Source organism: Trichogramma pretiosum, unplaced genomic scaffold, assembly GCF_000599845.2.
Source record: "Trichogramma pretiosum strain Unisexual culture from Peru unplaced genomic scaffold, Tpre_2.0 scaffold1, whole genome shotgun sequence".
Lineage (NCBI taxonomy): Eukaryota > Metazoa > Arthropoda > Insecta > Hymenoptera > Trichogrammatidae > Trichogramma > Trichogramma pretiosum.
In genome coordinates, this window is record NW_019641703.1 from 4,448,157 (window position 1) to 4,475,046 (window position 26,890).

The following is a 26,890-nucleotide window of genomic DNA, read 5'->3' on the forward strand; positions in this document are numbered from 1 at the left end:
ATGCGACAGGATAATCGTTTTTCTTTTTCGTGTAAGTTTGTCTGGCAACTCCAGAAGTGAGTAAACTTTTTTCCCATTTTTTTTTGGGAAACAAAAGGTATTACGATAAAAAATTGCTTTAATAGATTTTTTCAAGAACTAGATGGAAATGAAACGTTGAGCGAAAGTTACATTATATTTTCACAGATGTCCGCTTTTTTGTAATTGAACGATATCGGTCAAAAATGATTATAGCGTATCTGCTTAGTCAACGACGGATTATAAAACAGTAATAGATTAAATTTTCTTTTGAAAATACTTTTCTTTTATTAATGAAAATTTCTCTGCTAAATTATTCTGGAATTCTTTTAACATAGGTATGGAATTCAGAGTGGCACTGATAAAACTAAAAAATTCTCTTTACAGACCCTTTTAGTAAAGAGACAATTAATATATTATTCATACTGTTTACAGAAGCACTATAAGTGTTCAATAAAATTATTATAAAAATTTAAATTGATTATACATTTTATATGAAACGATTGGAAAAGTAAAGAATATTGGATTGCCAGAAGGTAGAAATTATTTTCACTTTTTGTTGACTATAATGTTCGATTGTCATTATAACCATGATGTTCGAAAAAGTACATTTTGACGAAGCAAGTGCCAACATTTTGAAATCGAGAGTGAATAAATTTTGTGAGACGCACTATAACTGGACAAAAAAAATGATGTTGATCTCTGGCATGTGGCCTTTAACAAATAAATTTCGCAAAAATACTGGAAGAATTATTGCAACGCTTCCACTTATCTTTATTGGTGGAACCTCGGTAATTGAGAAACTGATAACTTATAAAAATTTTAATTAACTCATACATCGTATCATTTTCTAATCCAGATTTTGAAAATTTACGTTATGTCCGTCGAAGCTAATATCAATTGGAATGTTATGATTGAAACAATAATTCAAGCTATAATTTCAGTTATGATTTTCATTGTTTACATACTTGCATTAAGTAGAGAACAAGCGGTAAGAAATTATTGTAATTTGATTATTATATAATATTGTTATTACCACTTAATTACCATACGTGAGTTTTTTAGTGGATAGATATCTCATTAAGTGAACAAGCATCGATTGATTCTTGGATGCCAGAAGAGCTAAGTTTCTTTTTAAAATACTCAAAAATCATTTATGGACTTATATTTTTTCAATCAAGTATACATATATTAATATTTATTATACCTTATATCAATAACGGATTTTTAAATTTAATTTTCACTTTTGCTTGACAGTTACTTTGTACATATTGTTCTTTTGTTACACTTTTGGTGCGGTAGCCGGACCTATTTTTTTGACCCACGTAATACCTGGAAATCAGACCTATACAAAACGTTTGCCAATGCACGGTGAATTTTTCATAGATAAGAATAAATACTTTTACGTTATTTTCGGTGTACAATTATGGTCAACGATGGTTAATTCTAACAATCTGAATTCTCTCAATATTTTTCAATGGCGTACTATGATTTTTTTAATATCATCTTTAGAATTTCTAGCGTATGTTAATTTCTTTCAAGATGCACGAATATATTTACAAAAAAATTTTTTTTTAGAATACGTATGAAAAAGTTTCATGAAAAAATAGATTTCAATGAACAGTTTCAGACTAAACGAAATAAAACTAAAATGGTTTGTACAGAAATAATAGATATTATTAAACGTCATCAATTTACAATCAAGTTAAGTATAACAATAGTTTCTCTTTTACGAAGAAAATATATTGTGTAAAAAGTATTAAGTAGGTGAAATACACATAGTGATTGGTTAATAAGTTATCGACATTATTTAATTAAATTTATTAATTAAAGCTTTATTCATTTTAGTATTTTGAAAATTTATGGAAAAATGGCCAGCCCAATTATGTTCGTTATTATGTTATTGATTACACTAATTAATATATTATCAGCTGTTTGGGTAAACTCTGAACTTACTAATCACATATTTCTAATTATTTTCAATAAAAAAGATTTTTTTTGGATTTAGATGGTTATAATAATGAAAATAGATCCAACCGCAGCTTTTAAAATGCTCTGTGCATTTTTTGCTACAACGTGTGGGTTATTTTTCATATGTTTACCGAGTCAATTTCTTGAGAATGCTAGTGAGAATGCGTACCTTTCATGGTAAAAATTAACATTTAAAATAATAAAAACTTGAATGACTGATAAATTCGATGTAACAGTTACAGTTATCATTGGTATGAATATCCACCGAAAACGAGGGTTTATTTTTTGATGCTTCTGCTCAGATTATCGAAGACATTGAGAATTTCCGCGGGACCTATATTTTTTTTGAACATGAATACCTTCAAAATTGTGAGATAGTTTCATATTACTATAAAATATTAATGTTAAATTTATATTTTAGGTGATTAATGAACTAAAATTTATTTTTTTTATTTTATTACAGATACTTCAGACTGCGCTAACGAACATTACAACATTGATGTCTATTTACTTATGATCCATGAATATATTCAAAGCAGAATATATTCAAGAAGAATATATTCAAGTTAGAAAAAATCAGATTTAATTTTGGATCGTTCAAATACACGAACATTTTACCTATATCTTTGCCAGTTTCATTGCAAAATGTTTTTATATTGAATTAATATCTACGTTAAAAGTATAAACAATGATATTATATTATCATTCTTTACAAAAATCGATCAACCGAATATAAATTATGCTACTTGATTAATAAACAATTTCTTCATAAACCTATAACGATTTACTATTATTTAATATTTTAAATAGCGGAAAAAAAAAATTTCTTTAGAAATAGTAATAGCTCTTATGCGGACTGTCGTTGTAAACGTAAGGTATGACGCAAGCTTGCATTTTAATAAAAAATTAAATTATTAATATGTTTGTGACAGTAAAATATGGTTTATTCTATTCTAAAGAACATGAAAAAAATTAATTCTGTGAAAAACTAGTTATTAAACATGAATACATTTTTTGTAAATATTATCAATGAAATATTTTAATAATTTTTTCCATTTCCACTGAAAAGAAGCATACAAAACAAAATCAAGTTTTACTAGTTGTTAGATAGAAATTCATCGTTTGGTTGACAAAATGTGGGAAAATCTTAATTTCGATAGTGCGCCTTCGAAAGTTACAAAAAAAATGGTTAACGAATTTTCAGATCATCATTTCTACTGGACAAAAAAAATTATGAATTTTTCCTTTATGTGGCCATTTGAAAATAAACGTAAGAAAATGATTGGAAGGTGTGTTATCATTACGTCACTGACAATTTTGTCAGCAAGTGCAGTAAGTATAAAACCAAAAATGAATTCCTTTTATCTAAATCCTTCCACGTTCAAACGTCTACATTTTCCAAAAGTTTTCAATTATTTATAACACTGATATTTTATTTTCCGAATAGATTTTTAAAGTCTTGTCAATATTGAATCAGATTAACTATCATTCGGATATTATAATTGAAGTTTTTTTTCAAAGTTTATCACTATCATCGATATTAATCCATTACGTTCATTGTTTAACGAAAGAAAAGTCGGTAAGCAAATTTTTAATTTATCTGAAAACTATTCATCAATTGTTTTATTAACATATCATCGTGAATATTTGGTTAAATGTTCAACAAATTTAGATTGAAAAATTATATCTAATTAAACAAGCAACATTTAATTTCATGACAATCGAAGAGCAAACTCTATCGATGCAAGTATCAAAAACGTTTTATTTTATTAGCAGCGTTAAAACCGGTTTGTATAACTTATTCTATAACTTGCTTATCTTAAAAAATCATCATGTAAAATATGTTGATGCTGTTAAGGAAAGCTAGCACGTTTAAATTTAAAATAGAAAAATGCTACTATTCCGTTAACACCATCGATGTAATGAAGAATAATCAATATGCAATTGTCATTCAACAGCTATATTATTTTCTCAATTATTGACGTATGCCATAGCCCCGGTAGTTGGCCCTTATCTTTTGATGCAAATACTACCTGGAAATGTTACTTATTCTCAACGTTTACCACTTCATTCCGAATTTTTCGTGGATGAAAATCAATATTTTTATGTCCTTTTTTTCATACAACTTTTTTCATTGTTTAATTTGGCTAATGTTATTAATTCATCGAGCAATTTGCTATTGGAAAATACAGGTTTTTTAAGAACTTTATTGAAATGCTTAGAGTGAGTAAAATTTCTTGAAGTATAAAATAACGGATTTATTTGAAAAATACTTGTACCATTTCAGAATGCGCATGAATAAGTTAAATCACGAATTGCTGATAAATGAAAAGTCAAACTGCAAAAATAATAAAATAAAATTTGTTGAAAAATCGATTATAATGATTATTCAGCATCACCACTATTTTTTAAAGTTGAGTATTCTGACAATTCTTTTATACTTTGAATTACGTGAAATGTTTTTTTTTATAGGGTCTTTAAATTGATTGATGACATGACCAGTTCAATTTTATTATTTATTATTTTATCCGATACAGCAGGAATAATTATTGGAACATTTTGGGTATATATTCAATATAAACACGTTACTTATGTCCTCCTCTTTTTATTTCATAAATCCAAATACTTGTTTCAAATTTATAGATCATGATTTTAATTTTATCCAATTCAATGGATCAAGTTTTTAAAATGGCAATGGCATTAATTGTTTCAATAATCATTTTATTTACACCAATTTATCCTAGTCAATTAATCGAAAACGCCAGCGAATCTGCTTATTTATCATGGTAAAAATTAATACTTATAAAATTTAACATAAAAAATTACTAAATTAATATTTTAAAACAATTTCATAGTTGTAATTCAAATTGGTACGGATTTCCATGGAAAACGCGATTTTATTATCAAATGCTCCTTCTAAGTTTATCGAAAAAATTGAGCTTATCCGCAGGTCCAACAATATTTTTGAATTTGAAGCTTTTCGGAGATGTAAGCTAAATTTTCATTTCTTCAGATATGCTCGATGAGTTCTTTTATTTTTAAATAATTTAGATATTACTCAAATTAAAAATGTAATCCAGATTATCAGATTGGCATTATCATACGTATCAGCTTTAATAGCAATATATTCCTAACTTTGGAAAATGTTTACAACTTGAGTATTTTATAGGCAAAGATAAAAAGGAATCTCAATGAAGAAAATTCAAAAGATTTTGTATTTGATTGAAACAAACGGAGTCGTAAGTGTAATAACAATAAAAATAAATTGAAAATCCTTTATATGTTCTTACCCAAAACACTCAAAACCATCCGTTATAATCCACCAAACGCTAAATAAAGACTGAAAATCGTTGCAGTGCCATAATACCAGTCATTGCTGGTGTATGATTGCGTTAGCGCCTATTATGCAGGCACGTATTAGACACGTACGCACGCGGTCGTACACTGCATCACCGCGATATACTCGTCCATTCATCACCCAAGAGCTGCATACGAGGCTCTGCGCCGCGAAGATAATTGCTCCTATATCGTATATACACATATACGAAGCGTTGCTTTATACGTATCATACTAACGCCAAATTCGTGCAACGCTGACTCAATGGCTAAATGAGCTAGGAATATTTGGAGCACACTTTCATTCGCATATATATACCGGAGAATAGCATTTCGCGTGTGTGCACTTTTTTTGTTGCTGCTGCGCGTCTGATGCCGAAGTATCCGGTTCAAAGTGTAATGCACTCACACATTCGTATTTTACCATTTAGAACGTTCGTGAGATAGTTCTCAAGTGATTGTTTTTCGCGGCTTTTTGTCTCCGCACGTTTCCTGGATCGGGTTTATACCGATGTTGGCGCGCGTTGTGTCATCGTCGTCATTATACCGCGTACGTAGATTTCGTCCAATCGCAAGAAGATTCGACAAACATATGTTAGAAGAAAATAATCTTCTGCGACAATTATGTGTATCGAGACTTAATCGATGCGACCCTGAACGTCGTTTGAGCGGAAACAAAGGCTCCATTGAAATATCTAGCCGAAGCTCGGATGCATTATAAAATGTCAATCGTTAAGTGCAATTGAAAATCTGCGAGAGCACGATGAAGCTTATACATATAGACGACCAGCGGACTGAAAAATTATTCAATCAAAAAGTTCGAGTCAAAGTGGCTTTTCCGTGCGTGATTTAATTTCGAACACGTGCACGCCTGTCGAAGCAATCAAGGACAATCAACTCCGCGATGTAATTAAGAAAAGTCTACTACCCAGACAAATGTCAAACCAACATTGTCGTAGCTCGAGGTAGAAGTGAAATATATTCGCTAAAAACTGAAAACGTTCAGCAGAGGGAAAAACCGGAGAGGAAAAAAAAGAGAGAAAAAAAGGTACAATGCACACGACAATTAGACGTCTCGTATCCATCAGAGTATATAAATTTCTCGACGAAATAGTCGCAGTTACAGTTTATCCACACTGCAGCTATCGCAATCCACAGCAGCAGCAGCAGGAGGGAAAAATCACGTGCGCAGAGGCGTGTGCAGCAGCGCGATTCTATATACGTACACACGATGCCATGTGTATGAACACAAGAGAGATGCACTCGTTGCTTGGATTTTTTGATCGTGCAACCCTCTGGAGTGCAAACACACATACACATACTCACACACGGAGTATTATATACAGTAGCAAGCAGACCAAAGCAATTTACACGGGCAATCGCCGCCGACATGCGGGAGGGAAGGTCGTCGCGTGTGCGTCTGTATTATATGTACAAGTGTGTGTGTGTGTGTATACTCGCTGGCTCGTGGCGGCTATTGTGCGCGCTGCTAATACAGCATCAGGAGGTAGGTAGTAGCAGCAGCGACGAGGGAGGAAGAAAATAGCCCCGATAGTGCACGGCTATTCAGAGACGTTGTATAGACTTCCGCTAGACGTATGCCGGAGGGGGATGAACAGAGAACACGACTGCTGCTGTATACTGCTGCTACACCCGTTGCAGTCAGCTCGATTAATACGATACTTTTTCCGCGATGATTGTTTTTGTACCTATACGAGTTAATTTTAGTGAAAATCGGGGGGTTTGAAGCTTATTTCGCGCGCGCGCGCTTAATTTTGTACATTAATAGCACGTCGTAAACAGTGAAAATTGCGCAGCGTGTGTGGGTATGAATTATTGAATACCGATATTGATCGATGCGAAAATCGAATGGTCGAACGAGCAGTACACACTGAAAGCTCGCCTTGACGCGTGGGAGTTAAAGGCTCACCTTTACCTGCAGCAGCAGCAGCTGCTGATACTCTTTGTCGAAAAAAGAAACGGGAAATAACGTTAATACATACGTTTTACGCATATAGAACATCGATTTTCGCCTGCACAGTGCGAACCACGGAAAAAGAGGTTGTACGCTGTACAACATACGGGTGTATCTATCAGGCATACACTATAACGGACAGACAGTTGGGGAGTGTTTCGCGCCGCACTCGGTAATATTGCAATGGCACATCGTCGTGCAACCCTCCTCTATCCGCGATGTTACGAGCGTAGCGGCCAAGAGAGACCGGGTGTATAACCTCCGGGGGATAATCGACGCGCACGCAGCAACGCAGTCAAAGCACCGCTAAAGCTTCTTCCCTCCGCTGCTGCAGAGTGCGTACGTTCGGTGTCGACTCTCGATGGGCTTCCATATACATCATGCGCGCACAACTTCGAAACTTCGCGTCCGTTATTATATTATATATACCTCCGAATGTTATACGCGCCGCGGACACACAAAAAAGAGGATGAAACAGGGCGCGAGCAGCCGTTATATACCACTGCGACGGCTGTAATCTCTTTGGCTTATTATTTTTGCCTTTCTCGACGCGTACGCGTAATATTTCTCCCGTATATGTGTCCGCTCGTCTGGCGCGCGTATTACGAAAAAGCTCATATATATGAACATATGATGCACGACTTATTGATTTAGCTTCTTCCTTTGTCTCGTCGCGCTCTCTCTCTCTCTCTTGTCTCTCTTGTTTCTCTCTTGTCTTCGCGTCGCAAGATAATTGCTTTTTTATCGGAGAAAGAGACGTCGAAGCACGAGTAGCATGAGCAGAAGTGAACGGAGAGAGAGAGAGAGAATGTTAAGCTCGCGATCGAGCGTGAGCGACCGTGACACTGCGCGCATACACAAATACACAAGGCTTACTACCGATGTAAATTTCATGCACATGCTCGAACGCACTATATAAATACGTGCGTATGCTTATACGTGCGTGATGATATATGTGTAGTAGTAGGCTTTGAAACTTACGTATTCCGCGTGAAAAAAGATGATTTGGTGCGCCGCGTGTCGGCGTAACAGTATATAACGCGCGATCTCTTCAGGCCAGGGCGATGATTCACGCTGCAACAGAGAAAAAGTTGTATTTTTAGTCATCGAGTGAAATCATGATATGTGAAAAATATATGACAAAAAATTTTATTTTAACGACACGTTACAAGTCGTGTACGTAACAATACGAACAAAAGTTTAAAAAAAATAATAATAATAATTCTCGAACGTGCGCGCGCGGCTGAGCTTGGAAAGTGCTTTAATAAACAAACTATATGCGTACGCGTATAGTTCGAATCGCATAAGCAATCGATCGACGTTAAAACAACTTTGCGAAAATCAGAGCACGAGCAGCAGCAGCAGCATCGATTGGTCATAATTGAAATGGCATTCGATCGTAAAGAAACGCGCACGTATACACATACTCTCCGAGAGGAAGGAGGAGGGGCGGGCGAGTTTCCTCGCAAAATCGACTGCGTAAGCACACACCATCACAGCGTACGTGTACACCTATAGAGAAAGAGTGGTATAATCGAGGCGCAAGGGTTCGTTCATTGCGCGACGCGCGCGTAACACATCCTCTCTCTTAAATAATGGTCTATGTTTCCTTGGCTCCCTTTCAAAATAGCTCGCTCGCACATATACACAAATACTTACACATAGGCCAAATAATAATAGCGATCCGAGAGTGGATAACAATAGGCTCTTTAGAAATGTTCGTTCGCTCCTATATATATATATAAATCGACCAAACTCGCTTCGCGCAGACGGAGGGTTGCTGTTACTGCTGTTGTATATGGCAATTCGACCGCAAGTTCTTCTGCTTTAATATTACTATACTACAATGTTGTCTAGCCGTAGCCACCGCACGAACACGTGCGCTATCATCGCTATCCGCAGAGTCCAGAGATCATTTGTTTTACTCTATACTCCGATATACAATATAAATTACGGAAATGGAGATTAATAGAGAGAGAGAGAGAGTCAGAGAAAAAAAATATACGCGAGCACTAATTGCGTGCGCATGCGGCGCTGGTATTATATGGGTAGTAGGTAGCTAGCTGATGGTTAATCGATATATAATCAGGAATTAAACCGATCCGGATCGCAATCACGTTAATTGATTTGTATATCCCCTTGTATAGTGCGCTGCTGCTATGCTATGCTGTTGAAGCCACGAGAGACCAATATCAGCGCATATATTACCGGGCGCGGGCACACAGGGACGTCGCACAGACTCTATACTCTACTCTCTGTGTTGTGTGCATCGTGACTGCAATCATCGAGCTTTTTCATAGAGAGAGAGACGACCGCAACATCGAGCGAAATTGTTTATATACGGTCCTTTGTGACACTATGTCGCTGTCGAATCACGCGTGCAAACATCGGCCTTTACCCACGTATAACTACGTGTGCATCATGTGTATATATAAGGGGAAAACCGAGAGAAAATGCTATAGTACATGCGTACGTGGAGAGAGAGAGAGAGAGACACGCGCGTGCTGTTGCTGCACAGTACCGCGCACGAGATGCACGAGAGCTGTATACGCGGCACGCAATGATAAGGCTTTTACGCACGTGTCTAAAAGCGAGGTGAGACGAAAGAGAGAGAGAGACTATATAAGGTGTATATGGTACTGGCAACATAATAAACGCTTCAATGATTCAGGAAAGAGAAAGGAAGAGAGTACTACGTAGTGCACGGCAGTATATGGCAGCATCCGCGGCATGGTGTATCTCAACGCGCGCCATAGAGGCACACGAGGCCGTTGCGCCTCGCCCTCGACTTCAGGCACGAACGAGACTCTGCGAGTGAGGAACTTGAAAGGGCGTCTATCTCACTCGCTCTCTCTCTCACCCTCTTCCTTTTTGTATATGTATAGTTCGTTTAACTGGTCTCTGCTGCCAGAGACTGATAGATCGAGAGAGGGTCTCCGCGTAGTAGAAGCAGTAGCAGCAAGAGCAACTTAGCTAATGTTTGATTAAAATATTAATCAAGCAGAGTGAAATTTTGCAAGATTAATCGAGCAGCAGCTATGGTCTGCTGCTACGGCGAACACAACCCTCCGTTCTACGTGCTGTATGTAGGTGTGTGCTTTTTCGCGAAGGTGGAACACCCGATACACGAAACAGTTGCTGTTTATGGCTGTGCGCGCTCAGACTGTCTTCTTCGTGTATAATAATACACCTGCAACTTAACGGCCAATGGCTCGCTCTTGTCTCGCACGGCTTCTTGCACACACGACGCACACACACATACACACACACGCGAGAGTTCGTCGGAAACAATAAACGCGACTCGTGCACTGCTGCACGATGTCGTCGTCATCGTTGTCGCGTATCGGCCATCGTGCGCGGTACGGGTATCCTATTTCGCCACGCTCGCCATAACCGCCAGCCTCGCGCGACCGAATAAATATCGTATATTGCGCGCAGCGCATGCACACACACCCTCGCAACCCGCGCACGAGAGTCAGATGTCGTCGATGTAATCCTTTTTTTTTTTTTTTTTCTTTTTCATATATATTTAGATTGTCTTTTTTTTTACTTTTTATTCTCCGCACTCCGTATTATTCGTGCATCGAATGTGTCGAAGAAAAGAGAAGCGCGAGTCATAAATATTTTTTTTTTCTTCTACGCAAAAAAGAACTGCTGGCGCGTACATCTACGTGCCCGAGCGTGGGTAGTGTGTACGAGGTTTTTTTTATGGTCTTTTGTCCATAGAGTAAAAAAAAAACTCGCTCACAGAGACAATGAGCGACGTACGCGAAAGAGTAAGAGAGAGACAGAGATAGAAGAGACTCTACTCCACGCTCGCGCCTCATATAGAGTGTATCTACCTTTTCAAAGACGTTAGTGAAAATTACGAGCGCTTGTAACGGCCTCTGCTATAATTAAAGGATACACATGGCTGATGAGACACTCCTCTCAGTGCATAAAGCCCTACTGCACACACACACACATACACACGCTGCATTATATGCTCTTGCGCGACGCGCACCGCGCGCGAGGATCTTCGATATAGAGATTCTCCTTTTGTTTTTCGTAAAAGTGTGTGTGCACATCCTACGTGGCTTGCGGCGTGCTCTACCATGAGGAGTTTGGCGAAAGTGATGATCTTAAAATTAATTGCGAAAAACTAGCTATGTACGCAGGTATAATAATATAAAAGAGGTTTTTCTCTTGATTATATTGTATTATGCAGTCTTTGTAAACTCCGACTCGGTTTAGGTAGCGTGAATAATTAAAGCGAGGGACGATTTCAATTCAATTTTATTCATTTTTTTTCGTTGTAAATTTTACATGCTCTATATAGTGCAGCGTCGTTTTTTTTTCATTTCATTCAATTCGTCCAAAAGGGAGTGTCTATTTTTGGAGTCCTCGAGCGTAGTAGTACGCGGTACGTTCTGAATTCAATAAACTATGCAGACTCTCGATAAATTAATCAAACAATGAAACTCAACTCGCGCGGCTCACCTTCGCCGGCGAATGTCACTTGGCTTTTCTTTTTTGCTTTTTTACCGTTTTTTTTGTTCGTTTACGCCAACTGTCTTTCCATCTCTCCCTCCATTCCTCTCTCACTCTGATCCTCGAGTGATGCAGACTCGGAAAGCTTCGGATAGCTGCGCAACATCCCTCCGTTTCTCTCTATCGCGAGCGAGCGAGCGAGCGTATTTTTTTCTCCCGTTTCACTCACACAGCCTTTTCTCTTCTTTTTTTTTTATTTGCAAACGCATGGCGCATAAACAGCGGCAGCGGCAGCGAGCCTTTTTTAATGAAGTGCGATATATGCAGTGCTGCAGAGAGAGAGAGAGTACAACGAACGCAAACGTCAAAGCTGCCTGACTCCGATAAGAATTACACACAATACACGGGCGGCGTCGCGTGAAAACGCGCGAGCTTGCGCATACATACGCGTGGATTTATGCTCGCAATCGCGCGAGTCTGCGTATACGTGGTTTTGATTAATACCCTTTTGATTCGAAGGGGAAATCCAAGAATCGAAGTCTATGTATCATGGAAAATGAGAATAAAACTGCACGACAAAATATACACGACAAAATGAAGCGGTTTTCCATGTTCATCGTTCATTCGATCTTGACAGTATGACTATGACGAAAATATAACAAAGTTACGAATTATACACGAATCGATCGCGAGACGTCGACGAAAATTAAATTTAGCAGCCGTCACGTATACATTGTACAATTATATATATCGCTATACGTACGTGCAACCCGCTAAACGTCATCAACGTCGACGCGCGATTCGCTTTCGTGACTCAACTTTTTAGCACAAATCGCTATTTTCAGGTACATAAGCTCGTAAAACGACGTCATTTAACGCGAGCTTCCGCACGAGCTTTAAAAAAATAATAATAACAATAAATAATAATGGACGTGGCGGTCTCGATCACGCGAATGGCGAACGAGAATCATCGACGACAAGCCCTCCGCACCCTCTCTTAACATGTCAATTTGTAAAAGAAAAATGAAGGGTAATAATAATAATGAATAAAGGATCGCCTCGTTATTTAGACAGTTTTAGGCTATGCTTGCGCGCGTTGAAGAAGAAAAGCAGCACACCGACGTGCTCGGCACGGCCACTCCTAAAAGCTTTTAGGGTCAGGATTTTAATTCGGATCGGCATATTACGCCGTGCGCGCAAAAAGGGGGAGAGAAAGGTAGGTACTATACTAGTACGCCAACGTGTCCGAAAGTCTCTCTGACGATAATGGAGACAGAAAAGGATTGGCGAGTGAACAAACTATAATTCAATAGCCTCTCTGGACGGATTAGTTTAATTTAGGGCAAGCGAAAAATAAATCAAATTTCGCCAACATCGCATGGACAGTGAGAAACGAGCATCGCATGCGCGCTCGCAGTATATGACCGAGAGAGTCGAGCCTTGTATTGTACGCTACATCTCGCGCAAGTTGATAAAGTATCGTAATTCGTTCTATTCTTGTAAAGTTGTGTCGCTTTGATAGACCAAGGCAGTTTTGATAAAAGTTCGTAATCCAATTTTGATGTATTACAATAGCTCTCTATGTCTTGCGCGCGCGCGCACACAAAAGAAGAGAAAGGGTTTTCTTCGAGAGAAAATTTCAAAGTCAAATTCATAAAGCGAAGGCAAGCCCCGAGTAAAGCCGCGCTGCTATCTTATCAAGTATAAAGAAGAAACATTTTTCGTTCGCGGTATTATTAGCTTCCGCCGTTATTAAAGGTTCATGCGCTCGGCTCGAAATTCGATATAGTGCTGCAAGCTTTTCCACCGAGTTCTTTCAAACGAATGATTTGTGCATCGATTCATTACGGGCGCTCTTTTGTTCTTCTCTCTCTCGCCGAAAAAAAAAATGAAACCGCGCGTATAATTACACACAGCTGATGAACAACTCCGCACACGCGTATAATACACGATCGAACTAACTAGCTCTCTCGTGGTGTGTTTACCCACAGAAGCCAGCTCTTTTTCTTTCTTTTTTCCGCTGCTGCTGCTGCTATTTTTTTTTCTTCATCCATCCAAACGCTCATTGTAAACCGAGGATGAGAACAAGGTCGTGCTCGTGCATTCGAATTCGGGCCGTTTCGCGCGCGAACTTCGTTGCTGCACACGCAAAGAGTATATTATACAGTAGAGCCTCGCTCGAGCTCGAGCTCCTAAAGATAAACAAACTCCGCAACTACATATAGTACATACGCAATCGTTGTTTACACGCTTAAAATGCATATCTCGTCTGGTGAAAATAAATTTTGTCAAACTCGCTCCGCTCGCAATATGTATAGGGGGAGCTGCTCTCGGGCAATTTTACACACACACACACGCTGTAAACTTTCATAAGCCAATTCCAGCCGCGAATGCATTATATGAAAACGCGCGCGAAACCTCTGATCTCGGTGCGTTATCGAACCCCCAGACGTCGTGTATGTATTGTATATTATGTATACTCGTGCTATCGCCTCATTCATCACTCGCTTCTATTTCTTTCTTTCTTTCTTTTTTTCAATCTCATAAACTTCACATATATACATATACGCTTTCGCATTATCATCTAAAAGACATAAGGGAGTAGACGAACGTCTCTCCAGACTTTACACACGCGCGCGCACAAGCAGACTGACATGCGTATATACACTTTCTATACACACACGCACGCACGCGCGCACACATAGCACGTGTTATTATCTGCGCGTTCGTTTGTGAATATATTTACACGCAACGCGTCGCACGCCTAATCATACCGGCGCATAATGTACGCGCGCAAAGTTATATTCTCATTCTCTCATTGTTTTCGGCTCCGATCTCTCAAAAGATACGCACTTACCCCAGATTCGTTCGATCTCGGACTGTGTGCAGCACTGTGTACTACACGCACACAGCGCATAACGCGCGAACGTAGCGCCTTTTTTTTCGGAATCTTACGATCGGCGGTACACGCACGAGTTTCATCATAGCGATATGCAATTTTTGATGTAGAAATTATTGTCGTGTTTTTCATAGTGCTGCTGCCGCAATCGCTCGTAAGCTCGCTATTAGCATCGATCGGCCACTTTCCGTTTTCGATGTGTTTATTGTCTCGGTATTTTCGAGATTAGGAAACGTTTTGCTAATTTTGCATCATCGCTTCGACCAAACAGTACGAGTCATTTAACTTTGATTACAGCCACGGCAGTGTCTTGGCAGAACTATACTTTTCCTCTCTCGATAAATGTTATTTGAATTTTTCAATTACTCCAGAGCCTTATCTGCCGTATACGTAAAATGAAAACCAATAAATACTTGGATGGTGTTACCAGACGCGATAAAGCGTCCAAAGATTATACCCTCCCCTCGAATTCCCGGACGATCGACGCACGAGGCGAGAGCAAGCTACATTTAAATCTCATTATTGACATCCTCGACGCGCGACTTCGGAGGCAGCCAAAGAGGCAACTGCATTACATTACCCTTGGCTACGCGCAAAATACGAACGTGAACGGCATTTTATACATCAAGGCGCAAACGCTTTAGAGGCGCTGTCTCGTGATTTTTTGGCCATGGCTTTAACTGCACAATCGAATCTCGCTTCGTCCGAGACGACTACGACTTCGCTCGAGTATTCTCAATTTTTTTTTCTTCTTTTTGTTCTCAGACAACAACGCACTGAACGCGTAAGAGTGAGATAAAGAAAAATCGTAAATCAAAAGTTGCACGCAATAATTTTTCATTCCTCGTACCCTGGAGAGGATGCCACTCCGATTCAATATTCATCTGTGATCGCACAGTAACACGTACGTGCGTACATATGGAAATCGACGCGGTGCGCTATATACTTTGCGTCGGTATATAATCAAGCATCAGCCGTTTTTCCTCGATTCATAACCCAAGCTAGGCAGGTACATACAGGCGCCTGTAGAGAAAGAGGGAGATATCGCGCAGGAGTTCGAAATTCTCAACGCGCTCGCGCGTGCGTGCTTTAACTTCCCTCGCTCGTTTTCCAAGACCTTCGGCGAATCTTTAAACGAGCGACGGAAACGCGAAAACGATCCCCTCAAGTCTTAGCTGCTGCTTCTTCTTCTTCTACATCCACTTCCCAGCCGTCAACGGCAGTGCAGTCTATATAGGCATTTCGAGTGTTCGAGAGGAGCGACGCGCGCTAGGCGTATGCCCGTAGAGCTCTGGATACGCGCGGAAGAGCGTAACGACCGGAGCTTCTACATAGATTTTCCCTCGAGGGCGAAAAGCAGGTAGTATAAGTCCCGCAACGTATACGTGTATAGCAGAGACCGACGTCGATCCGTTGGGCGCTACACTGCTGCAGCCCCTGCTGCTGATTTTTCCTAATCAGGAAATTGCCGTGAAATTGCGTCAGAAATTGACGCCGGAGCATCGACGCCCTCGCGCGTGTCCTTTCCTTTTTTTCCGTTGCATGCGCGTCGAAGGTTCGAGATCGAGGCACGCGCATACGGCCAAGGGATCCATTGAATTCGAATCTCTGAGCGGGCGCAAAAAGATTCCAGCAGAGGATAGCCTCGAGGCTGATACGCTTGCTCGAGATTGGATTGGATCCACATAAATTGAATTATATAAAATCTGCACTGTAGTTGGGTGTGATTAAAATAAAATTTGTATTTACATACGGCTATTTAATTCAACTCCGAAAACATATTTAATTTATTTTAAGAATGAACCAAAAAAAGTTGTTACGATCGTTTGTTGTTGAATTTGATGCAAGAACGGAAGGTCAAAAATTGAACCATAGAAGAGTGTATGACTGACAGGCTGTAGCATAATCTGTTTGCGAATGAGTCGATGCAAGATTCGAATAGCAACAGTAGTATACTACTATAGTATGTTGAAGCAGTTACAAAATAGCTGCAGTACTTACTGCAAATAATGTATAAGTAAACTAAAACTATACACGCGCAAAGAAGTAATGTACTGATTTGTCTACAGTAAATAAAGAACTCGCGACCGTCCGCTTGGTGGCGCGTTGTGAGAAAATCGCTCCTACAAGTGGCAAGCCACTTCCTACGATATAATTATGGTTCAGTGCGATCATGTCTGTTATCGAAGAAATTTTATATGCAATCGTACAGTCAGTAAAGTTTTAGGGCCTTGATAATTTTTTGTGGCGTTCGATATCTCTGAAAGGGACGGTTGGTCAACTCGTGTTGAGACTGCTGATGTTTCGCTCAGCTAATTTCGCTTCCACTAATTTAGCGTAGAAATATTCGCTAACGTTTAGCGGCGCTCATGACACTTGTCTCACGCGAACTAACCTTTGTTACGTTAGTAGCGTAACAATTTTTAACCGCGCCATATTCTCCTGCCCAACTCCTTTAAAGAAGTTTCACTTAAAAAAATCGATGCAAAACAAAAACAACGACAAATGTAGTGTAAAAAAAGAAACTTAACGAGTGAAATTGCGAAATGAGTCGACCCGCGCGCGTGAGTCTTCCAAACAACATTATTTTTATCAATAATGGATTGTGCAACCTCAGCAGCGCGGTGGTATTTATCTTATTATTATATTTTTCACCTGGATACATAGTAAACGCGCGTGTAACATGCGTCAGTTTTTTTTTGGAACAACGTGTTGATATCAGTAATTTTTCGCGTATATAAAACTATTCGCGTTCGAATCGTGAAAGTGAGCATACGAGCAAAAATTCGATAGCATGAGATCGACGATGAATCTATTCTATATCACAGTTCTGTATATTTTCTTCGGTAAGATTTAACAGTGATCAAACGCGTGGTGTGACAATTTTCATCGTTTTATTTTCTGCAGGTGCCACATCGGCCCGTAGACTGAGAATCACTGGTGACATCGAGGCTGACATCGAACGAATACCCTATCAGGTACATAAAGGCAACATTTTTTGATCATTTTACCAGAGTTTTTAAAACCCGGGTATCATAACCGCGTTTGATCGGCTAGAATTTATTTTGTGTTTTCATGCGCAGGCTCAGATTCTACAACTTGACGTGAACGTTTGTGGTGCTACGATTGTATCCAAATACTGGCTCGTTTCGGCTGCTCACTGTTTCGCGTAAGTTTATTCTCATTCGTGCGATAAATCAGTGTCGGTCTCAAATACGAACGATGAAATAAAAAGAAACAAAATCATTTGTTTGTTGCAGTTATGATTTTGGCCTGAAAGTTCTGACCGGCACGTCGTACCGATCCAAAGGAGGCGTAAAGCACGACATCGAGCACGTCATCATTCATCCCAATTACAACAATGTCACTCGCATCAATGATATAAGTTTAATCAAGGTACGAATGACATTTGAAAATTTACATCTTCTATGATAACTCGATTCTGTACGCAGTTGAAACAGCCGCTGCAGTTTAACGAATCCCAAAAGCCCATTTCCATGGCGTGCGCGAGACCAAAAACGCGAGACGTCGTCGAGATATCCGGATTCGGAAAACAAGGGGTAAGCTAAATCACGCGATAAACGTGCTGAGCCGAGATCCAAAAACTCATCGATTAATATCGCGTGTACAGGACAATAGAAGCGTCTCGCCGCACTTAAAAATAGCCAAAGTTCTGGTGGTCGACGACGACAAATGCGCCAAAGCCTACGACGCGGGTTACGACGAGAAAGGCATGTTCTGCGCCGGTCGAGGAATGGCCGACGCTTGCCAAGGCGACTCAGGCGGGCCCGCAGTGATCAACGGACAATTGGCGGGCATCATATCCGGCGGCATCGGCTGTGCATCGGTGCTGCATCCGGGTGTTTACATCGATATTTCTGAATATCACGGCTGGATAGTGCAACACGTATTTGATATTTAAAAAAGTGAGATATCGAATGAAATTGTCAATTTATGTAAAAAAACTTCAGTATTTTTTATAAGAATTTAGAAAAATTTTTTAGTGCAACTGTTGCACTCAACGTTTTCTTGATAATTATAATTAAAATAAGGAACCGTCAGAAATAATTGTTAAAAATAGACTCACTGAGTGAATTATATTTTTTACTACATCTAATGCTCTGTAATACATTGTTATTAATTTAATACGGTGAAAGCAAGCGTATTTATCATCATTACTATCATTACTATTGTTATTAGATACTACCTACGAATTGGTCAGTGGTCTCTTTGTTGTTGTATCAACCGCTTTGGCCAACAGTAATCATAACTCATCAATTAAATTCTATTATTTTAATGACGCCGTGTCGCATAATCAAATATGTCAAAGGAAGTCAATTTAAACTTTTTTATAACATGAAAGTGTTTCATAATCTAAACATCATAAATAATTTTATTTCACTCAAATCTAATGTAACATTTTGTTCCTACGTACCGAATAAAATTTAAATATTACTTTTGGACCTGTATAGAGAAAAACAAATTATTGAGAATTTTAAGTTTTTTATCCCCTAAGTGCAAAATGCACTATTTTGTATCAAAGAAAATCGTAGTGATTTTATATAGAATTATGACAGCATACGTTGCAACAAGAGCTACTGGGTAAACATTAAAAAAGCTTGGAATAATTTGTGTATTAATAATTTAATATAAATTGAATTACTTTTATTCATACATAAAAGTCACCTTTGAAATAAAAAAAAGAGGTTTATCCGATTTTTACTATAAATAATGCTTGAAATTAATTTGTTTTATCAGAAGCTTAGCTCATTGAAAATGTAAAATTCAATGGAAAAATTTCCGCTAATAGTGCGACGTATACACTCATTTTAGATTGATTTGGTTCGCGGCTGTAGATAACTTATCAGTGTAGTAATCGAATCGTGTCTTCTGCATCGAAACCCGCGGAAGACACTACTACAAAAAAAAGTTATCGGCAGCCATGAATCGAAGCAATCGAATTTGAGAGCAAATTAAGCGTGCGTAATTTATATTTTATTCCACTTTTGTTAAATAAGACACAATAAGATACTCTAGTGACTAAAGTCCCTATTCAAAATTTGTAATATCTATCGGTATTTCGATAGTTGCTATTATTCATAAATATTAGTGTTTACAGGAATTCTCTTGTCGATCTGTTTTTGCAATAAGTTAGAATAAAAAACAAGATGTTGTCAAGGTGACGCGATGACAAGTCTCGACGAAATGTCGCTCAAAAACTTGAGAATAAATTTGACTAACTTGGTTTGTGCCAGGTTGACACCAAACATCTTGTATTTTATTCTAACTTATTGCCTAAACGGATCGACAGAATTCCTGTAAACACTAATATATCCCTATTCAAAATATGATGCACTTGATTAAATGAGGTCTTTTCAAGCTATGTTTTTGATAATCGTGATGATCACATTCAGCTACATCACTCGGATTTGAACTGAAAATAGGATACTATTGTTCAATTATTTTATAATACTTTAGAATAGTTTCTATTTGACATTTTTATATACAAGCCGGATCAAAAAATTATTTAATAAAAATGAAATTATTAAAATTTAAATCATTAATGGAATAATATAAATTATTTCAAAATATAATCGTATTACAATGCCAGAACGCAAGCTTTATAGATTTTTCAACGTAATAATCATAAATGTGCATATAAATGAATGAGGGAATGATTAAATATTAAATTTATATGTATTGAATAGTACGTGGAAGTAAACACACTAAGCCAGTAGTAGTCAAAAAACCAATAGTTTTTACCGATCTGAGTTACGTTACAAAATTTTAATGAAATGGAAGAAGAAGTGTTATTAGCTAAATTCCATGATTTTTGTGATATTCACTGCTACTGGCCCAAAAAATTTATGAGTCTTTCTTGTTTGTACCCATTGATTAATAAGTATGTCAATACGATAGTTAGGTTCATGATAATTTTATTGCTTTTAATATTCCTAGCATCATCGGTGAGCAAAATTGATAAAAAATTTTAATTTTAATTATTAAACATTTCAATTTCGCTACTTGAATTCCAGATATTGAAATTTCATTCAATCTTTATTGAAACTAATATCGATCAGACAATTGTGATCGAACTAGGATTTCAAACTGTCGTTGTTGTGGCTACACTGTACTGCTACATTTATTTTCTGCGTAAAGAGAATGAAGTTAAGAAATCAAATTTTATAATACTAATCATTAATGATATAATTGAGTTTAATTGAACATAAAATACTATGATTGATATTTTAGTTAAGATGTTTGATACATATTCATCCAGTAGTACTAGATTTTTTAGATCAGCAAGAGAAAGCATTAGTAGCAATAAACGTAAATAAATTTTCGAAATTCATAAATATAATATCAAGTATGTATTCTTTGGTGATCAACTTAGATAAATTATTTATAATATCTTTACTTTTTGAACAGGTATTTTTTGTTCTGTAATATTAGTATACTGGGTATTTCCAATAATTAGTCCAATAACACTAGACTGGATTTTTCCTGATAACAAAACTCGTATAAAACGTTTACCTGCTCATACTGAATTTTATATAGACGAAAATAAGTATTTTACTGCTATTTACTCCTTTCAATTTTTGGGAGCATTCGTGCTGTCAATCATTATCAATTCGATTAATAGTTTACAATGGATTTACATATGCTTGAATATGACTATGTTAAAATGTGTGGCGTAAGTTATGGGGTTATTATTTCATCAATTATTTCCTATTCAAATTGTGTTAAAAACATATTTCAATTATTTAGGATTCGTCTGAAAAAAATTGATGAAAAATTAATTTATGAAAAACACTCAAGAATGAAAGATTTAAAATTTTTTTTCACGAGCATCACTGATATAATTAAGATTCATTCCCGTGCTTTAAAGTAATGGATCACTTTAAAAAACATTTTTATCGAAATAATGTGAATAAATCACTACCGTATTTTTTCTAGTTTATTGCGCTCGTTCGCGAATATTCTTGAAGGGGTTGCATTTTTTATAATTTTAGTAACTACAGTAACTATGATAATTGCATCATCATTGGTAAATTGTTATAAAATAGTTAATCAATTAAGAATATAAATAACAATATTTTTTTTAGATGATTATAATGTTCAAACAGAATCCAACCACTTCATTTAAAATGTTTTTTATTTTTATTGGGGGATTATTTATCATAATAAACTTATGTATACCATGTCAGTTACTTGAAAATACGAATGAACATGTATATTACTCGTGGTAAGTTAAATGACCGTAACATTAACATGAAAAAATATTTTTTAATTAATCGGTTGAACAATTATTACAGTTGTCACATCGGATGTTATAATTACCCATTAAAAGCTAAACCCTATTATTTGATGCTCATCGTGACCCTATCGAAAAAAATAAACATCGCAGTTAGCTCAATATTGATTTTGAACTTCGAAACCTTCAAAATTGTAAGTACATACAATATTACAATTACAATTATTATTAAATAATGAGTAGATCGGTAAAGTAACCAAAATTGTATTTTTTCTTTAGATTATTAAATCGTCATTTTCATATGTAACAGCTTTAATATCTATATATCTGTGAGGGGTATTTTGAATCTAATATGAAATGAATATATTTGAACTTCATTAAATTTACATCAATAGTTTTTAGAAGACTTAATGTTATGATTCTGGAATTTCTATGTTTGTTTAAATATGGGGTATAATTTATATCATATTTCTTTAAGTTATTAATAAACATTATATGTTTCTTTACGCACAACATGTGTTTAGTGCTTACTGCTATGACAAAATTAACCGATTAAAGGATTTTGGATTTTCAGTAATAACTAAATAAGCTACGTTGTTTCAATATCAATTTGAAAAACTACTTAATTAAGAGTACAGCTGTAGTTTGAGTAACTCACAAAAAATAAATACTTCTTAATTTTGAATTATGACCTTCAGTATTATTTGTACTCATGGATTATTATGCTGGTCAATTGTTCGCCGAAATGTATTGTGCGAAAAATGAATACAATAGAATATTTATTAAAATTTAAGCAGTCCATTTTTGTAGTAAAAAGTTTCAGTTGCCAAAGTTCTCTTCAACAAATAAGCATTTTCAGATATTAGAAATCATGCGTGGGGTTTTCAATTTTGATCAAGCTACTCTGGAAGTTTTAAATAAAAAAGCAAATGAATTTAGTGATAGGAACTTTTATTGGAGCAAAAAAATGTTGTGGTTGTCTTGCATTTGGCCATTTATGAATTTTCATGGAAAAACAATTGGTAGATTTCTTATATCTTCGTCCATAGCCATATTTTTAGGAATCGCGGTAATTTTTAAACCTCTAAATTTAGTGAAGTTTCTATACTAGATACAATGTTTTTTCACTTATAATACTTTAGATCTTAAAGTTTCTTAAAGCGTTCTTTTCCAATACAAGTCCTAGTCAAAATATTTGGACTGAGATAATATTCCAAATCTTGGGGTTGGGTGCAATGTTAACATGCTACTTTATTTTGATAACCAAAGAAGAGCAGGTTGATGACAACAAAATAATTATAATATAGAGAAAGATTTCAAAAGATTTTCAATTGCTTGACAGGTAAAACAAATCATATATTCTCAACTGTTTAAATTAGAAGAATTAAAGCCTGTCGAAAAGGCTTTACTATTCAAGATGATAAGATACATTTATTTATTTGGACTTTTTCAAGCAAGTAAGTATACTCTCCCGTAATTAAAATTTTATTGTAGAAAACAGTATGGAATGAATTTATTCGTTAAATTTGAAATATTTTGACAGTTTTGTTGACCTCACTGATGGTTATTTACGGTATGGCGCCGGTCGTTATCCCTTCCATTTTAATACGTATATTGTCTGGAAATCACACTTATGTCAAACATTTAAGAATGCAAATAGAATTTATCGTGGACGAGGATCAATATTTTGTTATTCTTTTCTGTGCTGAATTTTTTACAATAATCAATTTTGCATTGGTTCTGAACGGATTGAATATTATTCAGTGGTGCGGTGTAGCCTACATAATTACTTTATTGAAATGCCTTGTGTATGTTTAACGTTCAGTTAATAACTTGCAATTTTTTAAAGATCAGGCTAAATCTAGAATAAAATACAAATTCCCGAATATATTTTCAAGATTTCTAATGAATGTTTTTCATAAGCTTTTACGACAACTATAGATTCAATACTTTGATTACCATACCAGGTTTCCAATATAATTCAGAAGAAATCAAAAAATATATTTGAAAATTTATATTTTAACTCTAAATTTATTGTTCTCTTAAGTATTGCAAAACATCCCATAGGAAAAAATTTCTGCAGAAATCCCGCATTCTTGCAAAAATTCTTGCAGGAATTTCGTGATTTTTTTCTATGGGATAATTGTGATTGAAAAAATTTAATTGATTTAGGTATCAAATGCAAGAGTTGCAGAACATTTATTCTTTCAACCGTCATCTAATGGTGAAAAAAGAAATATATAAAATGGCGTCTAAAGAAGTAACTGAAATGATTAAAAATCATCAGCATATTATAGAGTTGGGTATCATAAATGAAAAATAGTTTAGCCATGGTTAAAAACGTTTGATTTTCTAGCTCATACTAGTCAATGCAAATTAAATTAATTTCATTTCTTGTTTTAAAATAAATATTGTTCATATGAAATTTTTTTAAAAAGTTCATAAATTTATATTGTAGAATAATGGAACTATTCAATCAAATAGCCAGCCCACTCATGATCGTAATATTAACTCTAGTATCAATGTGCCTTGTTATTTCTGCTTTTTGGGTACGGAATGATGTTTAATTTTATGTAGCCGTATTGTTAAAACCTTGTTTTTCTTACTTATTGGATTAGATGGTGATTTTATCAAAAACAGACACGGCTGAAACTTTCAGAATGTTTTGTGCATTTTCTTTGGCAAATATTTCTTTATTTTTCATCTGCTTACCGAGCCAAATTGTAGTGGATACCAACACTTACGTATATAACTCATGGTAAAGCTTTTACTCTGAATTATGAAAAGCTAATTAATCATTTTTTATCAACAGTAAAAAAAATTTAGTTACAGTTGCAATTGGTATGATTATCCAACAAAATCACGAAAATACTTTCAATTATTTATTTTGAGATTATCGAAAACTTTAGTGGTTCCAGCTGGACCATTAGCCAAATTAAACTTCGAGACGTACGGAAATGTGAGTAAAATCATATTATTATAATTCATGCTACATATAATAATCAAACTTTAATTAATTGTTTTTGGTCAATTCGTCAATTCATTATCATAATGTTTTAGATTATAAAAACATCTTTGTCGTATACAACAGCTTTAATGTCGATATATCTATAATATATTCGTTATTATTAATGGTAATCTCAGAAATGATTTATTTGTAGCATTCGGAACGTTTAGTAACTGAAATTTTGGAAATTTTATTTGAACCAATCTCTGGTATTGGTTGGAAAGAATTTATCTTACTCGGAATCTCAATTATCAGATGAATTTTCAGTGTATTTTTACGGTAGTATGAGCCGTTTCCAACTGTGTAAAGCTCAGAGTAAAATTGAATAAATAAAATATTATACATACAGTAGTTATAATAGTAAAAAAACAATAATATTCAAACTATAGCATTTTCATTTTCAAGGGCTCCTACGATAAACAAATAAAATTCCGAAAAATTAAGAGATTCGGAGCTATTTCGACAGAAATTTAATATTACTCCGTGGATCTTCAAATAAGTCGTCGAAAATAATTTTTCGTTATTTATTTTATTGCGCTAAAAAAATCGAGAAAAAGAATGTACTGTCAAGAGTAATTATCGCGGCGGATGCACGTGCGTGCGCTCGCGCGTACGTTGGGCTGTATAGCTGTTATACGCGCGAGCACACGCATCTACTGACGAAACGCACCTGCTGCTTCTGCCTGCGCCTACATGCCGCATTACACTTACACTTGCGCTTGGCCCTACTTTTTCGCGTCGTAGCGCGTCCTCAACGTTCCCCCTTGCTCGGCGGCATGGTCGTTTCCTTTCAACCGGCTCTCCGATGTACCTACATAAACACAACGAGCGAAGTCATTACTACTACTACTACTACTACTACTACTACGAGGCCCTACGTTACAGCGTTATAGATCATCATCATCATCAGGTGTGCGCGAGGCTCGTTGAATATTATACGCGACTGTATGGCACAGCGCAGGGCAGTTATACATAATACGAGTAACGCTCGCTTATACAGGAAATAAAGCAGGTTTTTTTCCTGTGTGTATATACCTTCGCGCGCGCGAGAAGGAGATACGCCTGAAGAAACGAAATGCAAATTATTGCTCCGCGCGCGGGCTCCGATGATAAAATAATCGCTTGTAACGTCAGAGCCCGAGATGCCGTCGAAGGGGCAGGTTGGTTGTGTGTGCGCTAGCTAGCGTTGCAATGATTCGCCGCTTCGACGAAGTAAAGGGATTTTATCTAGTGACGCGATCGATGACGCATCGATTTATGTACTCTCGCGCTCGCTCGAGCTCTTTAAGGTTTCGACGCTCTTACGTGTTGTTATATCGACCGCGTGTTTAATGCGCTCGCAAAATCTCGATCAACGCTGCGATAAAAAGGCGAAAAGAGAGGCCCGAGTGCAGTAAATTCTCGCGAACGTGTATTCCGAAATAGTTGCAGCTATTTTCGTATAAGGCAGAATTTCGCTTAATATTCCCGTGTCGAGTGCATAGGAGAGCTAGAGAGAGAGAGAGACCCTCTCACGGTGTGCAGTAAAATCTGCCTTGGTTCAACGACCTTCAATATTGATTCCAATAATTTCTCAACCCCTTTCGTACACGTGACTGTGGTGGTGGTGGTAGTGGCGATGGTCGCTCTCCTCTTTATCTCCCTCTATTTCTGCATTTAAAACAATCCCTAACATACCTCAGCCGATCGATTATCCATATAAAAACCCATGCTACGACGACGAGACCGGGCGAAATCTATGCAATACGTGTACTAAAGCTCGGCAGAGCACGACTCACACGTGCCTTCCATTAGTTGACTTTCATTATTAAAATATCGCTCGCGCGCGCGCGCGGCTTTTGAAAAATGCAAAGGTATGCGAGGTGTGGAGTGTACGTGAACCACGCGCGCGCGCGTGCTATCGAACTTATAGGCGCACTTGATCGAATTTTATTGACACGACGACGTGTTTTATATGCTG

At 36.8% G+C, this 26,890-nt stretch overlaps 2 protein-coding genes across 2 annotated transcripts; both read left to right on the forward strand.

Moving 5' to 3' along the window:
* The first annotated feature begins 17,474 nt into the window (after positions 1-17,474).
* On the forward strand, positions 17,475-19,150 carry LOC106653563 (trypsin alpha-3-like). Its single transcript, XM_014373063.2, has 6 exons — positions 17,475-17,514; positions 17,576-17,646; positions 17,752-17,837; positions 17,929-18,064; positions 18,121-18,228; positions 18,300-19,150. The coding sequence occupies exons 1-6, from the start codon at positions 17,475-17,477 to the stop codon at positions 18,588-18,590; spliced, it is 732 nt and encodes a 243-aa protein (XP_014228549.1). The 3' UTR covers positions 18,591-19,150.
* A 5,235-nt stretch (positions 19,151-24,385) lies between these two features.
* Positions 24,386-25,073, forward strand: LOC111694469. Its single transcript, XM_023462859.1, has 4 exons — positions 24,386-24,472; positions 24,542-24,681; positions 24,750-24,882; positions 24,984-25,073. The coding sequence occupies exons 1-4, from the start codon at positions 24,386-24,388 to the stop codon at positions 25,035-25,037; spliced, it is 414 nt and encodes a 137-aa protein (XP_023318627.1). The 3' UTR covers positions 25,038-25,073.
* The last annotated feature ends 1,817 nt before the right edge of the window (positions 25,074-26,890 follow it).